This window comes from Argentina anserina, chromosome 3, assembly GCF_933775445.1.
Source record: "Argentina anserina chromosome 3, drPotAnse1.1, whole genome shotgun sequence".
In the NCBI taxonomy this organism is placed as follows: Eukaryota; Viridiplantae; Streptophyta; class Magnoliopsida; order Rosales; family Rosaceae; genus Argentina; species Argentina anserina.
The window spans coordinates 28,094,477-28,116,476 of record NC_065874.1 but is presented as its reverse complement, the minus strand read 5'-3'; the positions used below and the strand labels follow the sequence as shown (position 1 = coordinate 28,116,476).

The 22,000-nt window shown below is 45.1% G+C and overlaps 2 protein-coding genes across 3 annotated transcripts; one reads left to right on the top strand and one right to left on the bottom strand.

The window, feature by feature from the left end:
• The first annotated feature begins 499 nt into the window (after window positions 1–499).
• LOC126786006 (pentatricopeptide repeat-containing protein At1g07740, mitochondrial) lies at window positions 500–8,737 on the top strand. 2 transcript variants are annotated; one of them, XM_050511707.1, is made up of 3 exons: window positions 500–1,635; window positions 1,720–2,937; window positions 8,468–8,737. In XM_050511707.1, exons 1-2 carry the CDS (start codon window positions 628–630, stop codon window positions 2,059–2,061), a joined length of 1,350 nt encoding a protein of 449 aa, XP_050367664.1. In that variant the 5' UTR covers window positions 500–627; the 3' UTR covers window positions 2,062–2,937; window positions 8,468–8,737. The 2 variants fall into 2 exon arrangements, with proteins under 2 accessions (XP_050367664.1, XP_050367663.1); XM_050511706.1 differs by having other exon boundaries at window positions 500–2,937.
• LOC126787385 (B3 domain-containing transcription factor VRN1-like) lies at window positions 8,724–9,670 on the bottom strand. Its single transcript, XM_050513279.1, has 2 exons — window positions 9,522–9,670; window positions 8,724–9,077 (listed from the first exon to the last, which is right to left on the bottom strand). The coding sequence occupies exons 1-2, from the start codon at window positions 9,627–9,629 to the stop codon at window positions 8,724–8,726; spliced, it is 462 nt and encodes a 153-aa protein (XP_050369236.1). The 5' UTR covers window positions 9,630–9,670.
• Window positions 9,671–22,000: the final 12,330 nt, after the last annotated feature.

Sequence of the window (22,000 nt, the reverse complement as noted above, 5' to 3'; positions counted from 1 at the left end):
TATGTTCTATGGTTTGTATTATTATGTACCACGTACAATATTGATAGGCCCGGACCTGAGGTGAGCCTACACCGAGGCATATGGGGGTACCAAGGCATTTTAAACTCATATATAATATATGTATATATTAAGCATATGTATAAAATATTCTATATTTCTCAAATTTCAGGTAGTCTGTGTAAGTTTTAGAATGTAAGAAAACACATACATGATGGTTTAGCGTAAACAAGAATAGAACCTCTTAGAAGCTGTTTTGCTTGATTGGACATGCTTCACTATGGGTTGTTGTTGTGTAACTAAATCTCATATTATTAGCAACAATTAAATTAACATCAGGTTAGTTTATATGGTTATAAAAGTAGGTTTTGAGCGTATTGGGTTATTCAAACGGATTTTTTCATTTTTCTTATATGACCAAAGTAGAGGGCATCAGTATTGGACTCGCCTTAAGTCTTTAAATCTGAGTCTGGCCCTGAGTCAACTCTAAAGTAAATTTGTTTTACTGTTTGGGTTAAAAACTGTACCTCTCAGTCTCACACTCACTAAGTATAGTTTACCGGCAAGTATAATACGACAGCCGGACAGCGGATCTCTCATTCCACCCATCTTTACATCTTTCCCGCCACCATGTTCCATTCAAGAGCCAAATCTCTGAACCAAACACAACCAACCCTTCTCCTCCATTTTATCAGCCTCACAAAACTTCAACTATACCACACTCTCCGCCGACCAAACAAACCCAACACCAAAAAGCCTCGCCGTGAACAACGCCCCCACAGAGACGCCGCAAAGCTTCGCAAAAAGCCCATACATTTCGTCTCCGATGTCAAACAAACTCACGACCCAGAAGACGCCTTGTCTCTCTTCCGGGAGTACGACGAAATGGGCTTCAAACACGACTACCCTTCTTACTCTGCTCTCATCTACAAGCTCGCTCGTAGTCGAAACTTCGAAGCCGTTGAGACCATTCTAGGCCATGTAAAAGACAGAAACATTCAATGTAAAGACACCCTGTTCATTGCTCTGTTTCAACATTATGGGAAAGCCAATTTGGTTGAGAAAGCCGTTGAGCTTTTTAATCAAATGGATTCTTATAACTGCGTCCGTACATTGCAGTGTTTCAATTCACTTCTCAATGTGGTTGTTGACAGTGATCGGTTTGCCGACGCCGAGGAGATTTTCGGTCGGTGTAGGGAAATGGGTTTTCGTCCGAATTCGATTTCGTATAACATAATGGTCAAGGGGTGGCTGAGAAGAGGTGAAGTGGGTGAAGCAAGGAAGGTGTTCGATGAAATGCTTGAGAGGAAAGTGCAGCCGAGTGTCGTGACGTATAACAGTCTGATTGGGTTTTTTAGTCGAAAGGGCGAGGTGGAGGAAGCGACTGGTTTGCTTGAGGATATGAGGCAGAAAGGGAAATACCCTAATGCGGTAACATATGCATTGTTGATGGAAGGTTTGTGCATCGTGGGAAAGTATGATGAAGCTAAGAAGATGATGTTTGATATGGCGTATCGGGGTTGTAAACCGGGGATTGTAAATTATGGTGTTCTGATAAGTGATCTGGGAAGGAGAGAGAAGCTTGAGGAGGCAAAGTCTTTACTGCAGGAAATGAAGAAAAGGCGGTTTAAGCCAGATGTTGTGATTTATAACATATTGATTAATTTTCTGTGTAAGCAAGGTAGGGCTGCAGAGGCTTATAAAGTCTTGATTGAAATGCAGGTTGGAGGTTTTGAGCCTAATGCAGCTACATATAGGATGATGGTTGATGGGTTTTGTCAGATTGAAGAATTTGAGGGAGGGCTGAAGGTTTTGATTGCAATGTTGAAAAGTAAACACTGTCCTCGGTTGACAACATTTGAGTGCTTGTTTGAGGGACTTTTGAAGTGCGGGAAGGTAGATGGTGCTTCTTTTGTCTTGGAGGAGATGGAAAACAGAAATATGCAATTATGTTGCGAAGCTTGGGAAGCACCAGTTTTGGATGCTTGTGGTAAAGACATTATTGCCGGTGAGATTATGACTGAGGTCATATCTTCCTACTCAGGGGTGTCAAGGAAGACATAATCACAGCCATTTTGTTATCACTTTTGTTTTTCTTTCAGGGATGACAGTGAAATGTGCAGTTTAAAAATTTACTGGGCTTGTCAACAATAAAATAAAATTCATCCACCAGAGAAACATGTTGCTGCTTGGCCATTAGCATGGAGTGAAAAAATGCCATTGATGTCATGGAATTTAATTATGATTTCCGTGTCATGGTCTCAAGAAGTTCTTCCCCAGATAGTTGTGGTTCTTCAAGAGATTAAGTGAGCATTCAAACCAAGCTACTCTACGCTCAACTGGAAGGCTTCTGGGAACAGAGGGGAGATTTTGTGGAAGAATAACATTGTTGATGTGAAGTTTAGTGCTTGATTGGCTCTGGTGAGTAAAACTTGTGGTGTGAATAGAATTTGATAGGCATGCAAAAATGAGGTCATTTGTATCTAGTATCTACTGGTGGACTGAGTTATGACAGGAAAGCTTTGTCACAATTTGTCGCCATGGAACATGAATATCTTACCCTTGCCTCTGTTTCAAACTTTGTTCTTCAATAAAAAGTACCTTACATTGACACGCAACAAAATGCAAATCCTGAAATATTAGACTCGTAGCTATTTCATGTTCTGAGAAAAGGACCTAGTAGCAAAATAAACTAGTCTTTTCTATCAGCATACATGCATCTCTTAATCAGTTCGGAATATGTGAACCACGAGTGTAAGTGTAGGGCTCTTCGTTATCAATTCTAACAGACAAGCATCCCCTACCTGCAGCTTATTTTCATTTGCAAACGTTCTCCAACCGCCACAGAGTCTTGCAAATTCTCTGTTCCCGCAGAACCAGGTTCCGCACTTAACAAGCCAGGCTTTCCCATCTGAATTCTGAAAGATTATTTCGCGAGAGGTATGTTGGCGTGAGTCAATATAAAAAACAACCGGATCTCACCAACCAAATCTCTAGCCGTAATAATTGACAAACAATCTTTGGTTTCATACTTGATAATTTGTAGTCTAGAATCTTATAAATACATTGTAATTATATTGATCAATCAATAAGAATTCAATCTATATTCTTTTCATCTTGGTATCAGAGCAAACAAAAAAGGCTCTGTTTTTTCTGGGTTTTCTTTTTCCGGCAGACATTTTTCTTTGGAGCTCCTGCTGCTCCTTTCTTTCCTGCCGGCCGCCCTCACTTCCGTCGAGCTCACACGTGCCAACCCACCTGACATCTGCTGGTCACTTCGCACGTACCCCGACGGTTTCTTCTTGTTGTATACACCCTACGACGACGACGTACTCCACCACCGGCGCCGCTCTCTACCGCTATGCGTCCAACGACACGTAACGTCCAGCCGCACGCCATCTCGGAGCCGACGACCTCGCTATCACCGCCAGCTCGGAGGAACCGCGACAACCGTTCCGGCTCACTCCTCCATCTCCGACGACCATCGGTGGACCGCTCCACATTCTTCCCTCCGCCGCATCAAGTCACCACCAGCCGGTATCACGCTCCGACTCTCCGGCGTCAAGTTTTTTCTCCGACGTCGAGCATCTCCAAAATCTGCAGTCGATCTGACCCGGCTTGCAGTCAATCCGACCCGCATACGATCCGACCCGGCCTGCAGTCAATCCGACCCGACCCGCAGACGACCCGACCCGCAAACGATCCGACCCGACCCGCAGAAGCTCCGACCGGACCAGATTCAATCCGACCCGCTCCAGCCCAGAATTGATACCTCTTTATTGGCAGTGTAGGTGCACCGACAGTGCACGTGCACCCAAGACAGATTCTTATCAGTTTTTTGGTGTTTCCGCTGTATAATTCCTGATTCTTTTTTTTCCATTTCATTTTCAATGGGTTCTGGAGACGAAGGTGATGTTCCGAAATTTGAAGTATATGTCAAGAGTTCTGACAGTGGGTCCTTTGGGGGTACTAAACTCAATGAGACCAATTTCCGTAAATGGAAGCGACTTATGGCGGCTCATCTTCGAGGTATGCACAAAATGGGGCATGTAACCGGAGTCACTCAGGCTCCTAGTAAAAATGATATTATTGCCTACACTAAGTGGGACGATGATGATGGCCTTGTGATGTCCATCTTGTGGAAAGCTATGAATGACGAGATAATTGATCTGGTGGAGGCATGTGACACTGCGCGAACAATATGGCTGACACTTGAAGACTTATATACTAATGACTCTGATTTCATACAGGTTCATGAGTTAATGTGCACCGCTTTGACGATGCAACAAGATGGGCAACCGGTGGTGCAATATTTCACCAAATTAAGAAATATTTGGGCTGAGATTGATGTGAAACGTCCTTGCATGATCAAACATCAGGAGGATATTGTTTGGTACCAACGTGAGAAGAAGCTTGAGCGAGTTCACCATTTCCTGAAAGGTCTTGGTACTAAACATAACAATGCGAAAGGGGAATTGCTCCGCCAAACCGAACCCCTAGCTTAATTACAGCTTTCACATATATTCGTAAAGATGAATCTCACTAGGAAAGCCTTCATCAGACACAAGTTGAAGTTTCCACCACTTCATCATCGAGGACCACCACCAGGCTTCGGGAATCAGCCCTGCCCTCCTTGCTCTTATTTCTATGATATAAACCATGCTCGTGCAACCTGTTGGAAGTTGTATTCACACCTTGAGGTCCCAAAGGCCTAATTATCGTCCTAAGGCCCACCACCAGGCTTCGGGAATCAGCCATGCCCTCCTTGCTCTTATTTCTATGATATAAACCATGCTCGTGCAACCTGTTGGAAGTTGTATTCACACCTTGAGGCCCCAAAGGCCTAATTATCGTCCTAAGGCAAAAGCAGCTATTCAACTAGTCCAGGAACCGGATATTTATGGTGTAGTTGGACATGATCATCATACAAAAGGAGGAGCAACACCCACAACGTCACTAGCTGGTCGTGGTAAGATTGGTATGGCTTTACATATTTCTCACTTTGATAGTTTTGATACATGGATTATTGATTCGGGTGCGTCCGATCATATGACTTATGACAAATCTTATTTTATATATTATCTCCTCCACCAGTACCATATGTTACTAATGCTAATGGTGAGGCCTTCCCCGTATTAGGGAAATGGTCAGTTCGTATTACTCCCACAATAGAGCTTCACAATGTGTTATATGTACCTGTTTTATCTCATCATTTGATATATGTCCCACAGTTGAACACTGAAGCTAAGTGCCCTGTGACATTTTTTCACATGTATGTGATATTTCAAGATCTTCTCACCGGGGAGTTAATTGGTCGGGGGTATCTACGGGGCAGGTTGTTTCATCTGGATCAGACATATGCGGGAAAGAAACCAGGGGCACAGTCTCGGATCGCTTTACTCTCCACTTCTGATAAGCTAAGTGAAGTTTGGTTATGGCATCGTCGCTTGGGACATCCTTCATTTAGTGTTATGAAAAAATCCATGCCTACTTTTTTTATTGGTGTGGATGAGTCAGGTTTTCGTTGTGAAACATGTGTTTTGGGCAAGAGTCATCGGTCTACTTATTCCCCTAGCACTTCTAATAAAAACATTCTTCCTTTTGAATTAATTCATTCTGATGTTTGGGGACCCTCCAAAGAGTCTACTGTGTCGGGAATGCGGTATTACGTGTCATTTATTGATGATTGCACACGTCTTTCATGGATTGTTCTTCTGAAAACCAAAAATGAGGTTTTTCCAGCTTTTCAAGCCTTCTATACCACTGTCCAAACACAATACAATGCCACAATTAAAATTCTTCGTTCTGATAACGGGGGGGGGAATATGTGAATCGTGTCTTTCAGGAGTTCTTTAACGCACACGGAATTGTTCATCAAACAACGTGTCCTTACACACCTGAGCAAAATGGAGTTGCCGAAAGAAAAAATCGTCATTTACTTGATATGGCTCGGTGTATTCTCTTTAGTGCCCATATGCCTAAATACCTTTGGGGTGATGCTGTCATAACTTCTGCTCACCTCATTAATCGTCTTCCATCTCGTGTCCTTGATGGTAAAGTTCCATATGAGGTGGTTGCATCCCATGTTTCCTTACCCTCTTTTCATAATTTTCCCGCCCGTGTTTTCGGTTGTGTTGCTTTTGTCAATCTTCCAAAATATCAGAGGTCTAAGTTGGATGCCCGAGTAGTTAAATGCGTGTTTGTTGGATACGGAGGACATCAGAAAGGGTACAGGTGCTATCATCCACCTACCATAGAGTATTATGTCACTATGGATGTTACTTTCTTTGAGGACATGAGCTATTTCACGTCTTCTGATACTGCTCTTCAAGGGGAGATTTCATATTTTGAAGAGCTGTATCATAGAGAGGGGGAGACAAGTTATCCAAGAGATATGGTGATAGGTTCGGTTGAGATTACTGATGATTCTGGTATAGTCACTCCAGAGATTCAGGTACTGGAAGCTGACAGCACAACTGCCCCTCCTGCCTCCCCTACTGTTGTTTATACCCTTGACCAACGTTCTCCTGGTACAGAATATCACTCATCTAAGGTTAGTCATTCTATTGGGGCTAATACTAGTGAATCTAATGGTAGACAATACGTCTTGCCAAATAGGTCTACTCGAGGTCAGCCAAAAAAAAAATATGAACCTACCCTTCATGCTAAAGCTAAGTATCCTGTGGCAAATTTTATGTCTAACAAAAGATTGTCTAAGTCATATGAATCATTTGTGAATCAAATTTTTGTTGTATCAATACCTAACAAAGTGCAGGATGCATTGGGAGATCCAAAATGGAGGAAAGCGATGGAGGAAGAGATGGAAGCATTATAGAAGAACAATACTTGGGAGCTTGTATCTCCACCACATGGCAAGAAGGCAGTGGGATGTCGTTGGGTGTTTACAGTGAAGCATAATCCAGATGGGTCAGTGAGCCGGTATAAAGCACGCCTAGTAGCAAAAGGGTTCACCCAAACATATGGCATAGACTATGATGAGACATTTGCACCTGTTGCAAAGATGAACACTATTCGGGTATTGCTCTCTTTTGCTACTACCTAAAACTAGCCACTTAAACAGTTTGATGTTAAGAATGCATTCCTTCATGGATAACTTACAGAGGAAGTGTATATGGATCTTCCTCCTGGATATGTGGCAGCTTCTTCAGATAACTTTGTATGCAGATTGAGAAAGTCTTTGTATGGTCTTAAATAGTCTCTTCGTGCTTGGTTTGGAAGATTTTCACAATTCATGAGGAAAATTGGCTACAGGTAGAGTAATTCAGACCACACATTATTTCTCATACACCAACAAGGGAAGCCCTAATTATATATGTTGACGATATGGTAGTTATTGGTAATGATACTATTGAGGTGGATAGATTACAGAAGCAGTTAGCCACAGAGTTTGAGATGAAGGAATTAGGTACACTCAAGTACTTCTTGGGCATTGAGGTAGCCCGGGGAAGTTATGGTATCTATCTATGTCAGAGGAAGTACATCCTTGATCTACTAACAGAGACAGGTATGTTGGATTGCACTCCAATTGATACTCCTATTGAGCAGAACTATCGGTTAGCAGAGTACCCAGATCAGGTGCCTACTAATAAAACTCGTTATCAGAGGCTAGTTGGACGCCTGATTTATTTATCACATACCAGACCAGATCTTGCGTATGCAGTAAGTGTAGTGAGTCAGTTCATGCATAATCTCAGTATGGATCACATGGATGCTGTTGTGAGGGTTTTGAGGTACTTGAAGTCATCTCCAGGGAGAGGAGTAATGTTTTCTAATCACAACAATATTATTGAGGTTTGTGGTTTCACAGATGCAGACTGAGCTGAAAATATTACAGATCGGAGATCCACATCAGGGTACTTTACCTTTGTTGGGGGTAATCTTGTTACTTGGAAGAGTAAGAAACAAAAGGTGGTAGCTCGATCTAGTGCTGAAGCAGAATACAGAGATATGGCTCAGGGAGTGTGCGAGTTGTTATGGCTTAGAAATTTGCTACACGATTTGGGTATTAAGCCTAAGTGTGCTATGCAGCTGTACTGTGACAACAAGGCAGCTGTTGATATTTCCCAGAATCCTGTACAACATGATCGTACAAAGCATGTGGAGGTTGATCGTCACTTTATTAAGGAGAAGCTAGATGTTAAGATCATTAGTTTTCCTTTTGTTCCTTCGGAAGATCAACTTGCAGATATACTCACAAAAAGAGTGTCTAAGAAAGCCTTTTATGACTCACTTAGCAAGCTGGGCATGATCGATGTGTTTGTACCAACTTCAGGGGGAGTATTGGTGTGAGTCAATATACAACAACCGGATCTCACCAACCAAATCTCTAGCCGTAGTAATTAACAATTTTTGGTTTCATACTTGATAATTTGTAGTCTAGAATTTTATAAATACATTGTAATTATATTGATCAATCAATAAGAATTCAATCTATATTCTTTTCTTCTAGGTACGCATTGCACAGATATTTTCTTTCACAAAGGCTGAATTCAATAGCTGCACACAGCAGTGAAAAATGTAAATAAAGGAAGCCATATATGCATCTCTCCCACTTTTAGGAACTGGGGTTGTGAACGAAGAGCTTACCAAACCCCCGTTCGTGTTCAAGTAGGACGGCCGCATTCTGACAGCACAACACGGATTGCTACATTCGAACCTCTTGGCTCTCTTAAAGGCGCCATTACCACCTGTCCTATATTCAAGATTCATAGCCCCTGATACAATACACAAACTCGAAAGTTTACTTTAATCATATGATTACCTCTACTTGACTTGGAAATCTCACAATGCCTTGATTTGAATGGATACTCTATCTCCACATTCTTCTTATTGAAAATACGTGCTTGAAAACCTGATTGGTCACCTTTGTGGGTAAAAAATATGAAGCATCCTTGTTCTAGGGAATAAAAGTTGGCAAATTTTAACCATCCCTTTTTCAACCAAACACTGCCTTTGCTCCATTTGAGTTCCATTGTCCACGTATTTCCATTCGGATCAGTAAGGACTATTGAGCGTTCCAGGAAATCTGCATACTTCCTTGCAACATAATCTTCAATTTCCTATAATGAACAACTTCCTCAAAGTTAGATGTAGAGAATGCAAACACATATGTGCAGCTAACAGAAAATAGAGGATCACTCAAAATATCCCCAAATCAACCTACAATTTAGTTTTCGACATACAGAAACACAAATGCTGTGGTAAATCATCAAACATATGCTTCTGATATGCTTTGGTTTTAACTGTTTTACTTAGTCAGGAAAGCTCAGCATAAGTACTCTTTAAAGATTTGAAGAAGAAAGGAGTTGAAAAAAGACGGTGGACAAGTAAATCTAATCAACAGCCAGCTTCTTTCACTTCTAGTCAAATATTTAAGTACAGTCACATAACAAGTTTATAATTATGCCTCATCCTTCGAGTTCTTCATAGAATTAGACAGACAGGATAACAATACTAAAACCAACAAATTCCTCATCGACAACAATACACGGGTTCAAACTTACAAGCATCCCGTCAGACCTTTTTTTAAGAGCCTCATCGACAACAGCCTTGTAGAAGCTTGGATAGGAAACTCCTATAGCACTTTTCTTGCTCCTGCTCGAAGAATCCATCGATCAGAAGTATCCAACAACGAAAACTATGGGGGCTTCTGTCTGCAAAGAACAAAAAAAATTCAAAAATGAGAGAGAGAGAGAGAGAGAACTTAATACATATTGTTTACAGGTGAAGTCTTCAATGCATTCATTAGCCATCCTGCATTCTTAGTTCTACAAGGTGTAAAAGCTCTGCAAAAATCTTGTACACAAAAAGATTTTTTTATTTATTTAATTTGGTAATATGTGTCACAAAAATATTGCTAAAATAAAATTTTTAATATATCATAAGCTGACTCTGATTCTGATAACAGTAACATGAAGTAGTTAGACATCTCTGTATGATCCAATGTGTAAATAACCAACCAAGATAAAAATGGGTCCAAACCTGGAATTCTAAGATAAGTTTCAATTTTCAAAGCTTTGGTTGTGAATTTAGAAGTATAGAATCAAATGTGGAAACATCAAGACAGGTTTCTAGAATTTGTAGTTGTGGATGGACCAATAAACTAAACATGAAAAAGGAGAATACTTGGCCATAAATCAATCTTTAAGTCCTTAACACACAAAAACTAAGGTTTCATTTCAGGTTTACATATGTAAAAGCTACAACAATATTAGAAATGAAAGCACCAGAACAGTACAACAAATGCAGACATCTGTTCCATGTTGAAATGATTATATTTTTTTTATGGAAGTTATTGAAATAATTGTATAGAATACTTTGATAGTGATAGACCAACTATTGTATCATCTTCTCATTGATCAATCAAAACCAAAGTTTCTCAAGGTCATATATATTCATCAGTTCAATTTTGAATAGTTTTCAAGACATCTTTTTACACTGCATTGTTTATAAGACAACAAATGTAACGGCTTTGGTGTGCATAAAGATCTCAAAAGAGTGACTCAGGCCTTGATGAATAGAAGATAGGGAATTAATGTTTTACTATCAGTGCATCAACATCAAATGAATGAAAATTTCATTTGAAAATCTGCAGAAATGTGTTGTGTAGATATACAAGGGTTTAAAAAAGAAAGGGATGCATACAGCTTTTGGAAAGTAAAGAAATTGGAGATGCCTATTTAGTGGAACATTTATTTTCTGATTCAGTACTGTTGGCATAGGCTTATGCCCGCTATAATCAGCACAACTATCAGCGCATTAAGGCTAATGTATAGCACAGTCTTACAATACTGACAGCAAGTCAGCCGCACTAGCTACACAATGAGCCTCCCCGTGGTCCAAACTGACTACGGACGCGCCCTCACGCGCATCTCAAAGAAGACTCCAGAGAACACCTTAATCGGACCTCGTCCCACACCGAAAGATAGGTAAACGATCTACCTCAACTCAACAATAAAAAGTCAAACTCTTGACCTTATAAGGTAAGTACACGAAATCCCCTACTGTAACTCTGCATAAGTTATCATCACCCTAACTTAAGCGTCAGAGAGTTGAAGACCACGCCGCCGTGGTCTCTACTTTGACGACGTGTGCCACTTGTGATAGAGAAAAGACAAGGAGTATGGCGTATCACATCCACAAGGAATACAGCGTACTAAATCAAGTGTAAACAGAACATCAACATTGGCACCGTCTGTGGGAAAACGCAACAAAAAGTCAACAAAAAACCACATGCAGCACTTAGCCAAACAACTACACTTCGACATGGGCACTATCAATCCCTCCCCCTCCACTCCAGCAGATGGTCACATCGAAGACATCACAGACCTTAGCCTCAACCACCCCTACCTTCCGCTAACGACCCTATCATCCTCACACCTACACCCGGAACAGTCGTCAGCACTAACGCGACTCCGGATCCGACAACCGCCGCAAGAATGGAAAACATGGCCCGAGATCTAGCCGAATGCCAGCAGCGCGAGGCACTTAAATGCGAGAAGGCAGCAGCTCTGCAGGGCGAGCTCGACAGGATGCGAGCACAGCTCGAGCGGGCCGAGCGCAGTCATTTACATGGCGAGTCAAACCGCGAGGGCAGCGCGCAAACGAGAGGACGAGAACAAGTTCACTTGAGCATCAGCTTAACTCCCTCCGAACTCGCCAAGAAGCGGCCACCATCACCACGGCATATCCACAATCGTGAGGAAGGAAGCACGAGCGTCACTTCCCATTCTAGACCCCACACAACTGCTCACAACAGCGAGTCTGCCACGCTAGCTCTGATCTTGCAGCGACTAACCGCAATAGAACAATGGGATGCCAATCAACTGTTCCAACCAGTGTTCGCAGCCAGGCCGGGCCCCTTCACTACGCGAATAATGAACACCGTGCGCCCTTCTCAATCAAAGAGCCCAAAAATTTCGTCGTACATAGGTGAAGGCGATCCATTCCGGCACATCGATAACTTCAAGAAAGTCACCGCCAGTAGAGAGTTCGACGACGCCACCTTGTGCCACCTGTTCAGCGAAACACTAGATGGGGATGCCATGAATTGGTTCTTCGAACAACCGGCGAACTCTATGGATTCTTTCGCGCAGTTGACCACAACATTTCTTAATCGGTTCATCCTCATGGCCGGAGCCGCACACACAACTAATGGCCTATTTCAAGTAAAGCAGGAAAGCAGGGAAACGTTGGGCGCCTTCGTCATGCGATGGCAGATAGCAGCATCCAAATGTCGGAACCTGAACAAAACGCTCGCCTTGGCCGCTTTTAAGGAAGGACTGCGGTCAGAGAACTTCTTATTCCATATTAAAGTGGACCCTCGAATGCGCGGCGCCACATATGATGACATCATAACTGAAGCAGTACGATACGCTCAGGCAGAATACGTCACATATGGGGAAAAACGGACCCTAGTACCATCAGACAAAAGCACTGCGCCGCAGACATCTGTACACACTATCCCCCTCCAGCGTGAGCTCTTTCCTAACACAGAAGACCATAACAAAGGAAGGAAAAGAGAGTGGCATCATGCCAATCACCGTGACGCGCGCAACAACGATCGGCACAAAAGCCGGAACAAGAACATGAGACTTGGCAATGAACGTCGCGACAACAGAGACCCTCGCCAAGTTAACGCGATGGGACGCCGTAGTGACCACACACTGCCTAGGGAAGAGACCTTAGAGGACTTTTTCCACAAGCATCAGGGGACGCTGAGGAAACCAACAAGACCACTACGCCCTCAAACCGAGGCAGAAACTAGTAAGTGATGCAGATTTCACGAAAATGGAAGCCATAACACGAATGATTGCCACACCCTCCGCATACTAAGAGCCAATGGCGACATGGGGGTTCGCCCGGCGCAACAAAGGGAACAGCAGAACGTGGTGGCCGTAGTTGAGAACATGTGCCGCATCAACGTAATAGAGGGAGGAGCCCCGATGACAAACATGTCTAACCGAGCAAAAAAGCATTTTGACCGCAGTAATCACCCAAGGCAGGTGTACGCCATCACAGGAGGAAACGCTAAGCGACAAAAGGAAGGGTGGAAGTCGAAAACCTTCACTGAGGAAGAGGAAATTGGCATCTCTTTACCCAATGACGACGCCTTCCTCATCGACGCAGTCTTGGGCGGACAATGGGATGTAGGGAAGATGATGATTGACACGGGATCCGCAGTCAACGTCCTATTCAAGGGATGCTACGAAAAAATGGACCGTAGTGGCAAGAAGTTAGTACAGGACCACGAACCGCTAATCAGCTTCTCTGGCGACGTAACCCAACCCTTAGGCTCGGATTATATGACAGTACGCATTGGGACCGCACCATGCACGGTTTGCGTCGAAGCCGAGTTCATCATAGTCGACGCCTACAGTTCCTACAACGGGATCATCGGCCGACCTACACTAAACCGGATGCGAACTTTTATCGCTGGACACATGATGCTCATAAAATTCCCAACTCCGCATGTAACAGGACAGGTCCGGGGTTCACAATCCGTAGCAAAAGATTGCCAAACACGCGCGATTCGACAGACGCGCAACCGCACGAAATCCTGGCAGTACATGCCACAGTAAACTTGACCGACAAGGTCGTCGACGCACGTGATGGCGAAACATCGAAAGTCAAGAGCAAGCAGAAGGCTACGCCATACGAGGCCAAAACACCGGCAAACCCTGAATCTTCATTGAAAAGCATTACGCCATTCCCACACCATCCGGAGCGTAAGATCAAATTCGGCGTAACTCTCAGTCCCACTGTTGAGAGAGACTTAATAAGTTTCTTGGGCGACAACATGGAAGTCTTTGCATGGTCCTATGAGGACATGCCCGGCATCTCGGCCGACATCATCATGCATGAATTGCACATCAAACCTTCCGTACACCCAATTAAACAAAAGCGCCGAAGCTTCGATGACGAAAAAAGCACGGCAATACGCCAGGAAGTTGACAAATTGAAAGGCATGAAGTTCGTCCGGGAAGTGCAATACCCTGAGTGGATCTCAAACTGCGTTATGGTCCGTAAAGCCAATGGTAAATGGCAAATTTGTGTGGATTACAAGAACGTAAACAAAGCATGCCCAAAAGACAGTTTCCCCCTACTGAGAATTGACCAGCTAATCGACGCAACGGCAGGTGAGTTGCTAAGCATGATGGACGCCTACTCCGGGTACAATCAGATACGCATGAACCCGGCGGATCAGGAAGCTACGACCTTCGTTACTGACAGAGAACTGTACTGTTATAACGTCATGCCCTTCGGATTAAAAAATGCGGGCGCTACGTATATGCGTTGCGTCACACAAATGTTTAACCAACACATCGGTCGGGAAATTGAGGTGTACGTTGATGACATGCTGGCCAAGAGCATAAAGGCCGAAGACCACGTAGCCAACCTACGAACCATCTTCAATGTGCTCAAAAAATACAAGATGCGATTGAACCAGGAGAAATGTTTTTTCGGCGTAACAACAAGCAAGTTCCTGGGCTACATCGTCAGTCAATGTGGCATAGAGGCAAATCCTGAAAAGATACAAGTCATCCTGGATATGGCACAGCCGGTACTCAAGAAGGACGTAGAAGCATTCCAAGGCAGACTTGTGGCACTATCTCGATTTATATCAAGATTGACTGACAAGTGCGAATCATTCTTCAAACTGGAGAGCAAACTGATCGAATGGACACTGGACTACCAAAAAGCCTTTCAGGGATTAAAAGACTACCTCACCGCAGTACCACTACTGTCGACCCCATAGCCAGGAGAACATCTATACCTTTACCGCGCAGTATCCGCAACCGCGGTCAGCAGCGCCTTAGTTCGCCGTGATGGCACTAAAGAATTGCCAATTTTCTACGCAGGCAGGGCCATGAACGGCCCAGAAACAAGATATCCAATGCTGGAACAATTAGCCCTTCGCTCATCGTAGCAGCTAGACAACTGCGCCACTACTTCCAGGCTCATAGCATCCACGTACTTACAAACCAGCCTCTCAAACAAGTCTTTCAGAATCCAGAACACTCCGGGCGACTCAGCAAGTGGGCTATCGAGCTGACAGAATTCGACATCGAATACAAGCCACGACCCGCCATAAAAGGACAAGCCGTAGCTGATTTTATTGCAGAAATGATCCCCCGAGATACGACGAAAGTGGTACCAGATGACGTCATTAACCCCATCAAAGTTTCGCCATGGAACTTGCATGTAGATGGCTCCAGCTGCGCCAAATCTAGCGGAGCAGGGATCATCTTGAACGGACCGGGGGGACTCGAACTCGAGTATGCTCTAAAATTCAACTTTATTGCCTCCAACAATGTAGCGGAGTATGAAGCACTGATTGCAGGACTACAGTTCGCCCTCAGCACGGGTGCCACCAGCATCAATATGTTTAGCGACTCTCAGCTCGTAGTCAATCAAATCACAGGGTCCTTCACTACCAAAGATGAGCAATTAGCAGCCTACTTGGCGTACGCCACAACGCTGTTAAAGCGATTTGAATTCTACCACATCAATCAAATACCAAGGGCCAATAACGCAAGGGCGGACTCTTTAGCAAGACTCGCCACGGAGCAACCACACGAATGCCACAAGGATACCAGGGTTGAAGTTCTCCACCATCCCTCCATCTACCAGACCTTGCAAAAGATATGCCAGGTAGAGCGCGACCAAGCCTCATGGATGGATGGGATAATAGCATTCAAGCGTAACGGCAGGCTACCCGAAAACAAGACTGTGGGAAAACAACTAAGGAGGTGAGCGGTAAGGTATTATTTGCGGAATAACACGCTCCACCGCCAAGGTCTGCTGAACGCCGACCTTAGATGCGTCACAGCCAAAGAAGGCAAGCAGATCTTGAATGAAATCCACAGCGGTGATTGTGGCAACCATTACGGCAGCCGCGCATTAGCTGCAAAGACACTCCGCACATGATATTATTGGCCCACACTAGCCTCCGATGCACAGGAGCTCGCCAGATCTGGCCACAAATGTCAAATTCATGGACCCATACCACGCCAACCCTCAGAACCGCTATCTTACATAGTCAGCCCGTGGATCAACTGCTTCTGGGAAATGGATTTGATTGGCCCACTTCCCGTCGGGAAATGCCAATTCAAATGTGTAATTGTGTGCATTGATTATCATTCCAAATGGCTTGAGGCTGCGCCTCTGACTGCTATTACAACCGAGAAGGTCCAAAACTTCCTGCAACGCAACATCTTCTACCGCCACGGTACGCCGGAGTCTATCATCACAGATAACGGCACACAATTCAATAACGACCACCTCATCACATGGTGCAAGGAAAGAGGGACTAAGCTCAAATTCGCATCCGTAGCACATTCCAAAACCAACGGGAAAATAGAAGCCGCTAACAAGTTGATCAAAGGCCTCCTTAGAAAAAAGCTAGATGAAGCCAAATGACTTTGGCCCGAAAAACTCGACGAAGTGCTATGGGCAATCCATACCACACCAACAGAAGCCACGGGCGAAACTCCTTTTTTCCTAATGTACGGCAAGGAAGCAGTCATTCCCATCGAAGTAATTCAGCCAACGCAACAGGTTTCACTGTTCGACCCTGATACCAATTCGGAAAATATGCAACTTGATAAAGATCTCTTGGAAGAGAAACGCATCGCAGCGCATCGTCATAACATCCAGAACAAACAGCGCGTGGCGCGCTTCTATAACTCCAGAGTCAAGAGAAGGACACTACAACTAGGTGACTGGGTCCTAAAGAAGGTCCAAGCAAAGGTCACTGGACTACGCCCGAGATGGGACAGACCATACAAAGTCGTCGAAATCGTGGCACCAAACACGTATTGCCTAGAGAACAAGTACGGAGAGAAATTAGCCCATTCTTAGGACATGGAACAGCTTAAGTACTACTACAAGTAGGGGTTTGCGCGTAGCGCAAGACAGGGACTCGGACTGTTTGAGTACTTTCGGCACACTGCCAAAGCTATCTTTGTACAAAACGGCTACGGGCAGGCTATCAATGAAATGAGGAATTTTTCAAACCATTGATCCTTACTATACCAGCGTAGTACGGCAATTAAATACCTTCGACAGACTATTTCATTGTGCGCACAACAAAGATAGCATTAAGCATGTAGCTAGAAGTATAAGATAACAATCACACAACATTGCTACGGCAATAATATAAACAAAATCACTCGGACCAAAAGACAACTTCTATTCATTAAAGATAGCGAGTTCGGCACAAAGGCCATTACAGAAGGGAAAATGCAAAAAAAAAAATTACAGAAATGAAAATGAAGCACTACGGGGACGAGGGACGCATTACAAAAGTTTTATCACCCCACCCTATTCCTCCCTCGCAGCTTGATACGCCAACATCGCTCAGGCTGCATCGCTGGTACTCGCAGCCTCTAGCTCTGCCCCTTGCCCCGATTCGCCTTGCGGCGGTTGTGCATTCTGATGCTCTGAGAAGGAGGAGTAGGAGAAGGGGTCTCCGGATTAGAATCAGACCTGTCATTATCACAAGATAAACCAGAAGAAGAAGAGTCAGAGATTTTCTTACCATCTTGGGCCTCCGTAGCAGCAGCAGGCTGTGAAAAGGGCGGAGTCACCTCATGTGGCATTGGCGGCGCTTCCAAACCCTTCTCCGCCAGTCGAACCTCATATTCCGCGGGATCCAGCATCTCCAACTCCTGCAACTGTGCTATCATATCACCCACGGCCGTGACGTAGTACCCTTCCAGGTATGCGGTCGTTTCCACGGATGATTTGATGGCAGCCACTGCACTGGATAAAGCCTCCTCCGCTACGCGGGCTTTTTCAGTCTCCGCCTCCTCGCTCATCTGCCTAACCTCAGCCTCCGCAAGAGCAGATTGTGCCGCATCTCTCTCCGCGGCCATCTCCTGGGCAAGCGACTCGGCCACCTCCCGACAGGCAACCTCCTACCGAAGATCCTCTTGGAGCTTCGCCGCATTCTCCAACTTGAACTTAGCATTGGCCAAGTTGTTTTCTAGAAGTAAAACCCTCGTCGCATGATTGCCATCCCGCTCAATCACCTCGGCAAGATAACGCTGCGCCTCAAGAGCATCCCGCTCGGCGTCGAGCAAGTTGAACACCATCTTAGCTGCCCTTGTCGTAGCAAGCCCAAGCGGGCTCCGCACCTCAAGACCGGACCCTTCAGGTCGCCGCAGTCCTCCGAGCCAGGCATGCTGACTCAGCAAAACCAGCTTCTCCAATTTCGGAGCTCCCAGTTGGCTTAGGGGACTACGATCCAGCGCTGACAGATCCTCGTAGACCCGAGAATCTGTAAAGGTGAGAGGCGCCACCTGCGTAGTCCTCTGTCTCTTAGGAGGCGGAGCTTCTACCATTACATCCTCCACATCTTCGGGAGCAGCGGAGGACTTTGTTTTCCTTGAAGACGCACCCGCCTTCGGCACCTTCTTCTTTCTTCCGGTCTCTTGGGACACCGCCGGATCAGCTAGATGCGGGTCAGCATCAATGCGGCCTACTCCTTCCGCATCGCTCCGGCGCGGCAACCCCTGCTCGTTTGGCAGGCTCGCGTGTGAGGGAATAGGTAGATCCACGACCTGCGGGAAATCCTCGACCCGCTTCGCCGAGGCATTCACCTTCTTCGTGGACGCCGCCACTTTCTTGGACATAACGCGCCGCAACATTGTTAGCGCTAGCCCTTCAGTATCTGGCGTTATGTCGGGATCTTCCTGCTGCAGAAATCTTGCGTAGCATATGCGCTCCGATTTCTCAAAATTCCTATTCACCGAGAGCGTCGTAGCTGCACACATAACAACAGATTAGTACGCCATAAACAAAGAATAGAAGACTGAAGAGCGTAGCACTTTTACTTACGATGGCGACTGAGTAATCCTTGCTCGAACAAGAGGTACGTGTTCGTCAATACCTTCAAATCGTGGACTAAGTCCTCACCTTGGCACCTCCAAAGATATGTCACACGATTTACTCGATCAACTTCCCTCTCCGACAACACCAACCTCCTTCCAGCTACACAACAAAGAAAAGGGGAGCGTCAGCAAGCAGTTATTCCGTAGCGACAAAATTTAGTAAAACATTGAAACCTACAATTAATGGCTTGAAACCGCGAGGGAATACGCTTCTCTGGGAGATACTCTACCCCGTTAATGCACCCATATTCCCATCCCCTCTCCACTACGAAGCTGTTTTTCCTCCAGTTCGCCTCCGAGGTGGGCTAGTTCTCTAAAACCTGGTACTCACTGCGCTCATCTCGCCTCACAAATCGCGCGGTCCCACCATTACCATTGCGCTGGTTATAATCCACATTGAAAAAATGGAGCACCTCTGCCGCAGTAGGAGACGAACACCCTGAGAGGTGGAAGAGCGAGCAGAGGCCGAGAAGGACTCGCCACATGTTGTAGCTGACTTGACCAAAAGCCAAGCCAAACTCTGCCACAAGACATTGCAGGCGCGGATCTAACGGTAACTCCACCCCAAGCCGTAGTACGGAAGGACTTACTAGCGCGTACCCGTTAGGCAACATAGAACCAAACTCATCACAACGAATCGCACAGGCGACGATCGCGGCACGCAACTTAAACTCCTCCACGTAGCCATCCACTGCGGCGGAGTCAGCTCCATGCGGTTCTTCCACCTCTGACCTCTGCACTCCGCCATCTAACCAACGCCTTACAGGCGCTGGGCTCAGTGTTGGGCCTGAAGTACTAGTCCCCGAGGCACTCGCGATATGCTCTGACACGCCTTGATCTTGTCCCAGAGCGAGATTCACCACACTTTCTCCAATCTCCTCACGTTGTGACTCCATGGTGCTTGACGACTCACTCGTGTCCCAGTACACTAGCACTCTTGCAAAGACAGCGGCACGATCTTCACGGCGCAAGTCGTTTCCACCGCTACGTCGCACCAAATCCAAGTAGTTGGCCTCCAATTCACTTGTCCACGACCAAGAGGATGACGACGCGGACCAACTTCCTTCTGCAGATGCGGAATCGCTGTCATTTATTATATTTATCCTAGGCATTACGCCGCAGCAAGCAACACCGAAGTCAAAGGCGAACAACCTAGAACTAGAAGTCAGAAAGTCAGTCAGATCTATCATACGAACCTCGCAAGAACGAGTTTCAAGAACAAGAAGAACATGAAGAACATCAAACCCAGTTAACGGCGAAAACCCATCCGCACCGCCCGTACAAACACCCCACTTTGCCGAAAACACCCATCCAAAGATCAAATAGACCCAAAACCCACAAATCTGCTGGAAAAACCCAAACCTAAAACCACTGATTTACCCTATAAACACAAACCTACCAACAAACAACCAAAGCCACAAGCCGTATAAAGGAGATTCAGATCAGAAACATACCTCAAAAAACCGATTCACACAAAAGTCCCGATGAGTTTCTTCCAAACGTGAAGGGGAGCAGACGAGAGCAAAAGAGAGGGAATGAGAGAATTTAGATTTCAAAAACTTGGATCTGTCGATAGTGACAGCCATTCTATCCCTTTCACCCTTTTATAGTAAACTACATCTCACATCTAGCCCGTTGATTCCTCAAAAGCATTCCTTAACCGTCAGATCCAGAAAACTGTTACTCACATCTTAGCCGTCGACCCAAGAGACATCGCTCCAGATCTCGCCACGTGGCATGAGTTACTGAGGCAACGCTTCGGTTACACACGCCTTAATTACATGCAATAACTGTCTTCTCGGATAATGTCACCCCACGAATTTGAATCATTCACGAAACATCCGCCCAATGCATGTACGACACGTTCTGCCCACAGCGCGAATGGCGCTGCTCTCAACCTACAAACACTACGCTCACAGATAGTGATGAAGACGTCCTACGCGTAAGAATTTACTACGCTATAACGGACGCATTACGCTCAAAGATAGCGATAAAAGACGTCCTACGTGTAAGAACTTACTACGCTATAACGGACGTATTACGCTCAAAGATAGCGATGAAAGACGTCCTACGCGTAAGAACTTACTACGCTATAACGGACGCATTACGCTCAAAGATAGCGTTGAAGACGTCCTACGCGTAAGAACTTACTACGCTATAACATACGCATTACGCTCAAAGATAGCGATGAAAGACGTCCTACGCGTAAGAACTTACTACGCCATGACGGACGCACTACGCTCAAAGATAGCGATGAAAGACGTCCTACGCGTAAAAAAAATATACCACGCTATAACGGACGCATTACGCTCAAAGATAGCGATGAAAGACGTCTCACACGTAAGAATTCACTACGCTATGACGGACGCACTACATTCAAAGAGAGCGATCAAACGTACTACACAAAACACAAACTCGGCATTCCTTAACCGGGGAGTGGGGGGACTACGAGAGGGTCAGTGAGACCCATTGCTGATTATGGCGAAACGCTCAAATATTAATTCCCCAGTCAAGAAATTACCTCTCTAGACTGGAAACTTGGGGAGACTTGTTGGCATAGGCTTATGCCCGCCATAATCAGCACAACTATCAGCGTATTAAAGCTAATGTATAGCACAGTCTTACAATACTGACAGCAAGTCAGCAGCACTAGCTACACAATGGGCCTCCCCGCGGTCCAAACTGACTACGGACGCGCCCTCACGCGCATCTCAAAGAAGACTCCAGAGAACACCTTAATCGGACCTCGTCCCACACCGAAAGATAGGTAAACGATCTACCTCAACTCAACAATAAAAGGTCAAACTCTTGACCTCATAAGGTAAGTACACTAAATCCCCTACTGTAACTCTACATAAATTACCATCACTCTAACTTAAGTGTCGGAGAGTTGAAGACCACGCCGTCGCGGTCTCTACTTTGACGACGTGTGCCACTTGTGACAGGGAAAAGACAAGGAGTACGGTGTATCACATCCACAAGGAATACGGCGTACTAAATCAAGTGTAATCACAACATCAACAAGTACCATGTAGCAAACTGCAAAACTATGCACTCTATTATCCATGTGCGGAAAAATTAAAAGA

Excerpts from the sequence above, each read along its gene's own strand:
- LOC126786006 (XM_050511706.1), top strand. The coding sequence starts at position 628 with ATGTTCCATTCAAGAGCCAAATCTCTGAACCAAACACAACCAACCCTT.
- LOC126787385 (XM_050513279.1), bottom strand. The coding sequence starts at position 9,629 with ATGGATTCTTCGAGCAGGAGCAAGAAAAGTGCTATAGGAGTTTCCTAT. Across the intron at positions 9,078-9,521 it reads AAAGGTCTGACGGGATGCTT|GAAATTGAAGATTATGTTGC; the intron begins GTAAGTTTGAAC and ends TGTTCATTATAG.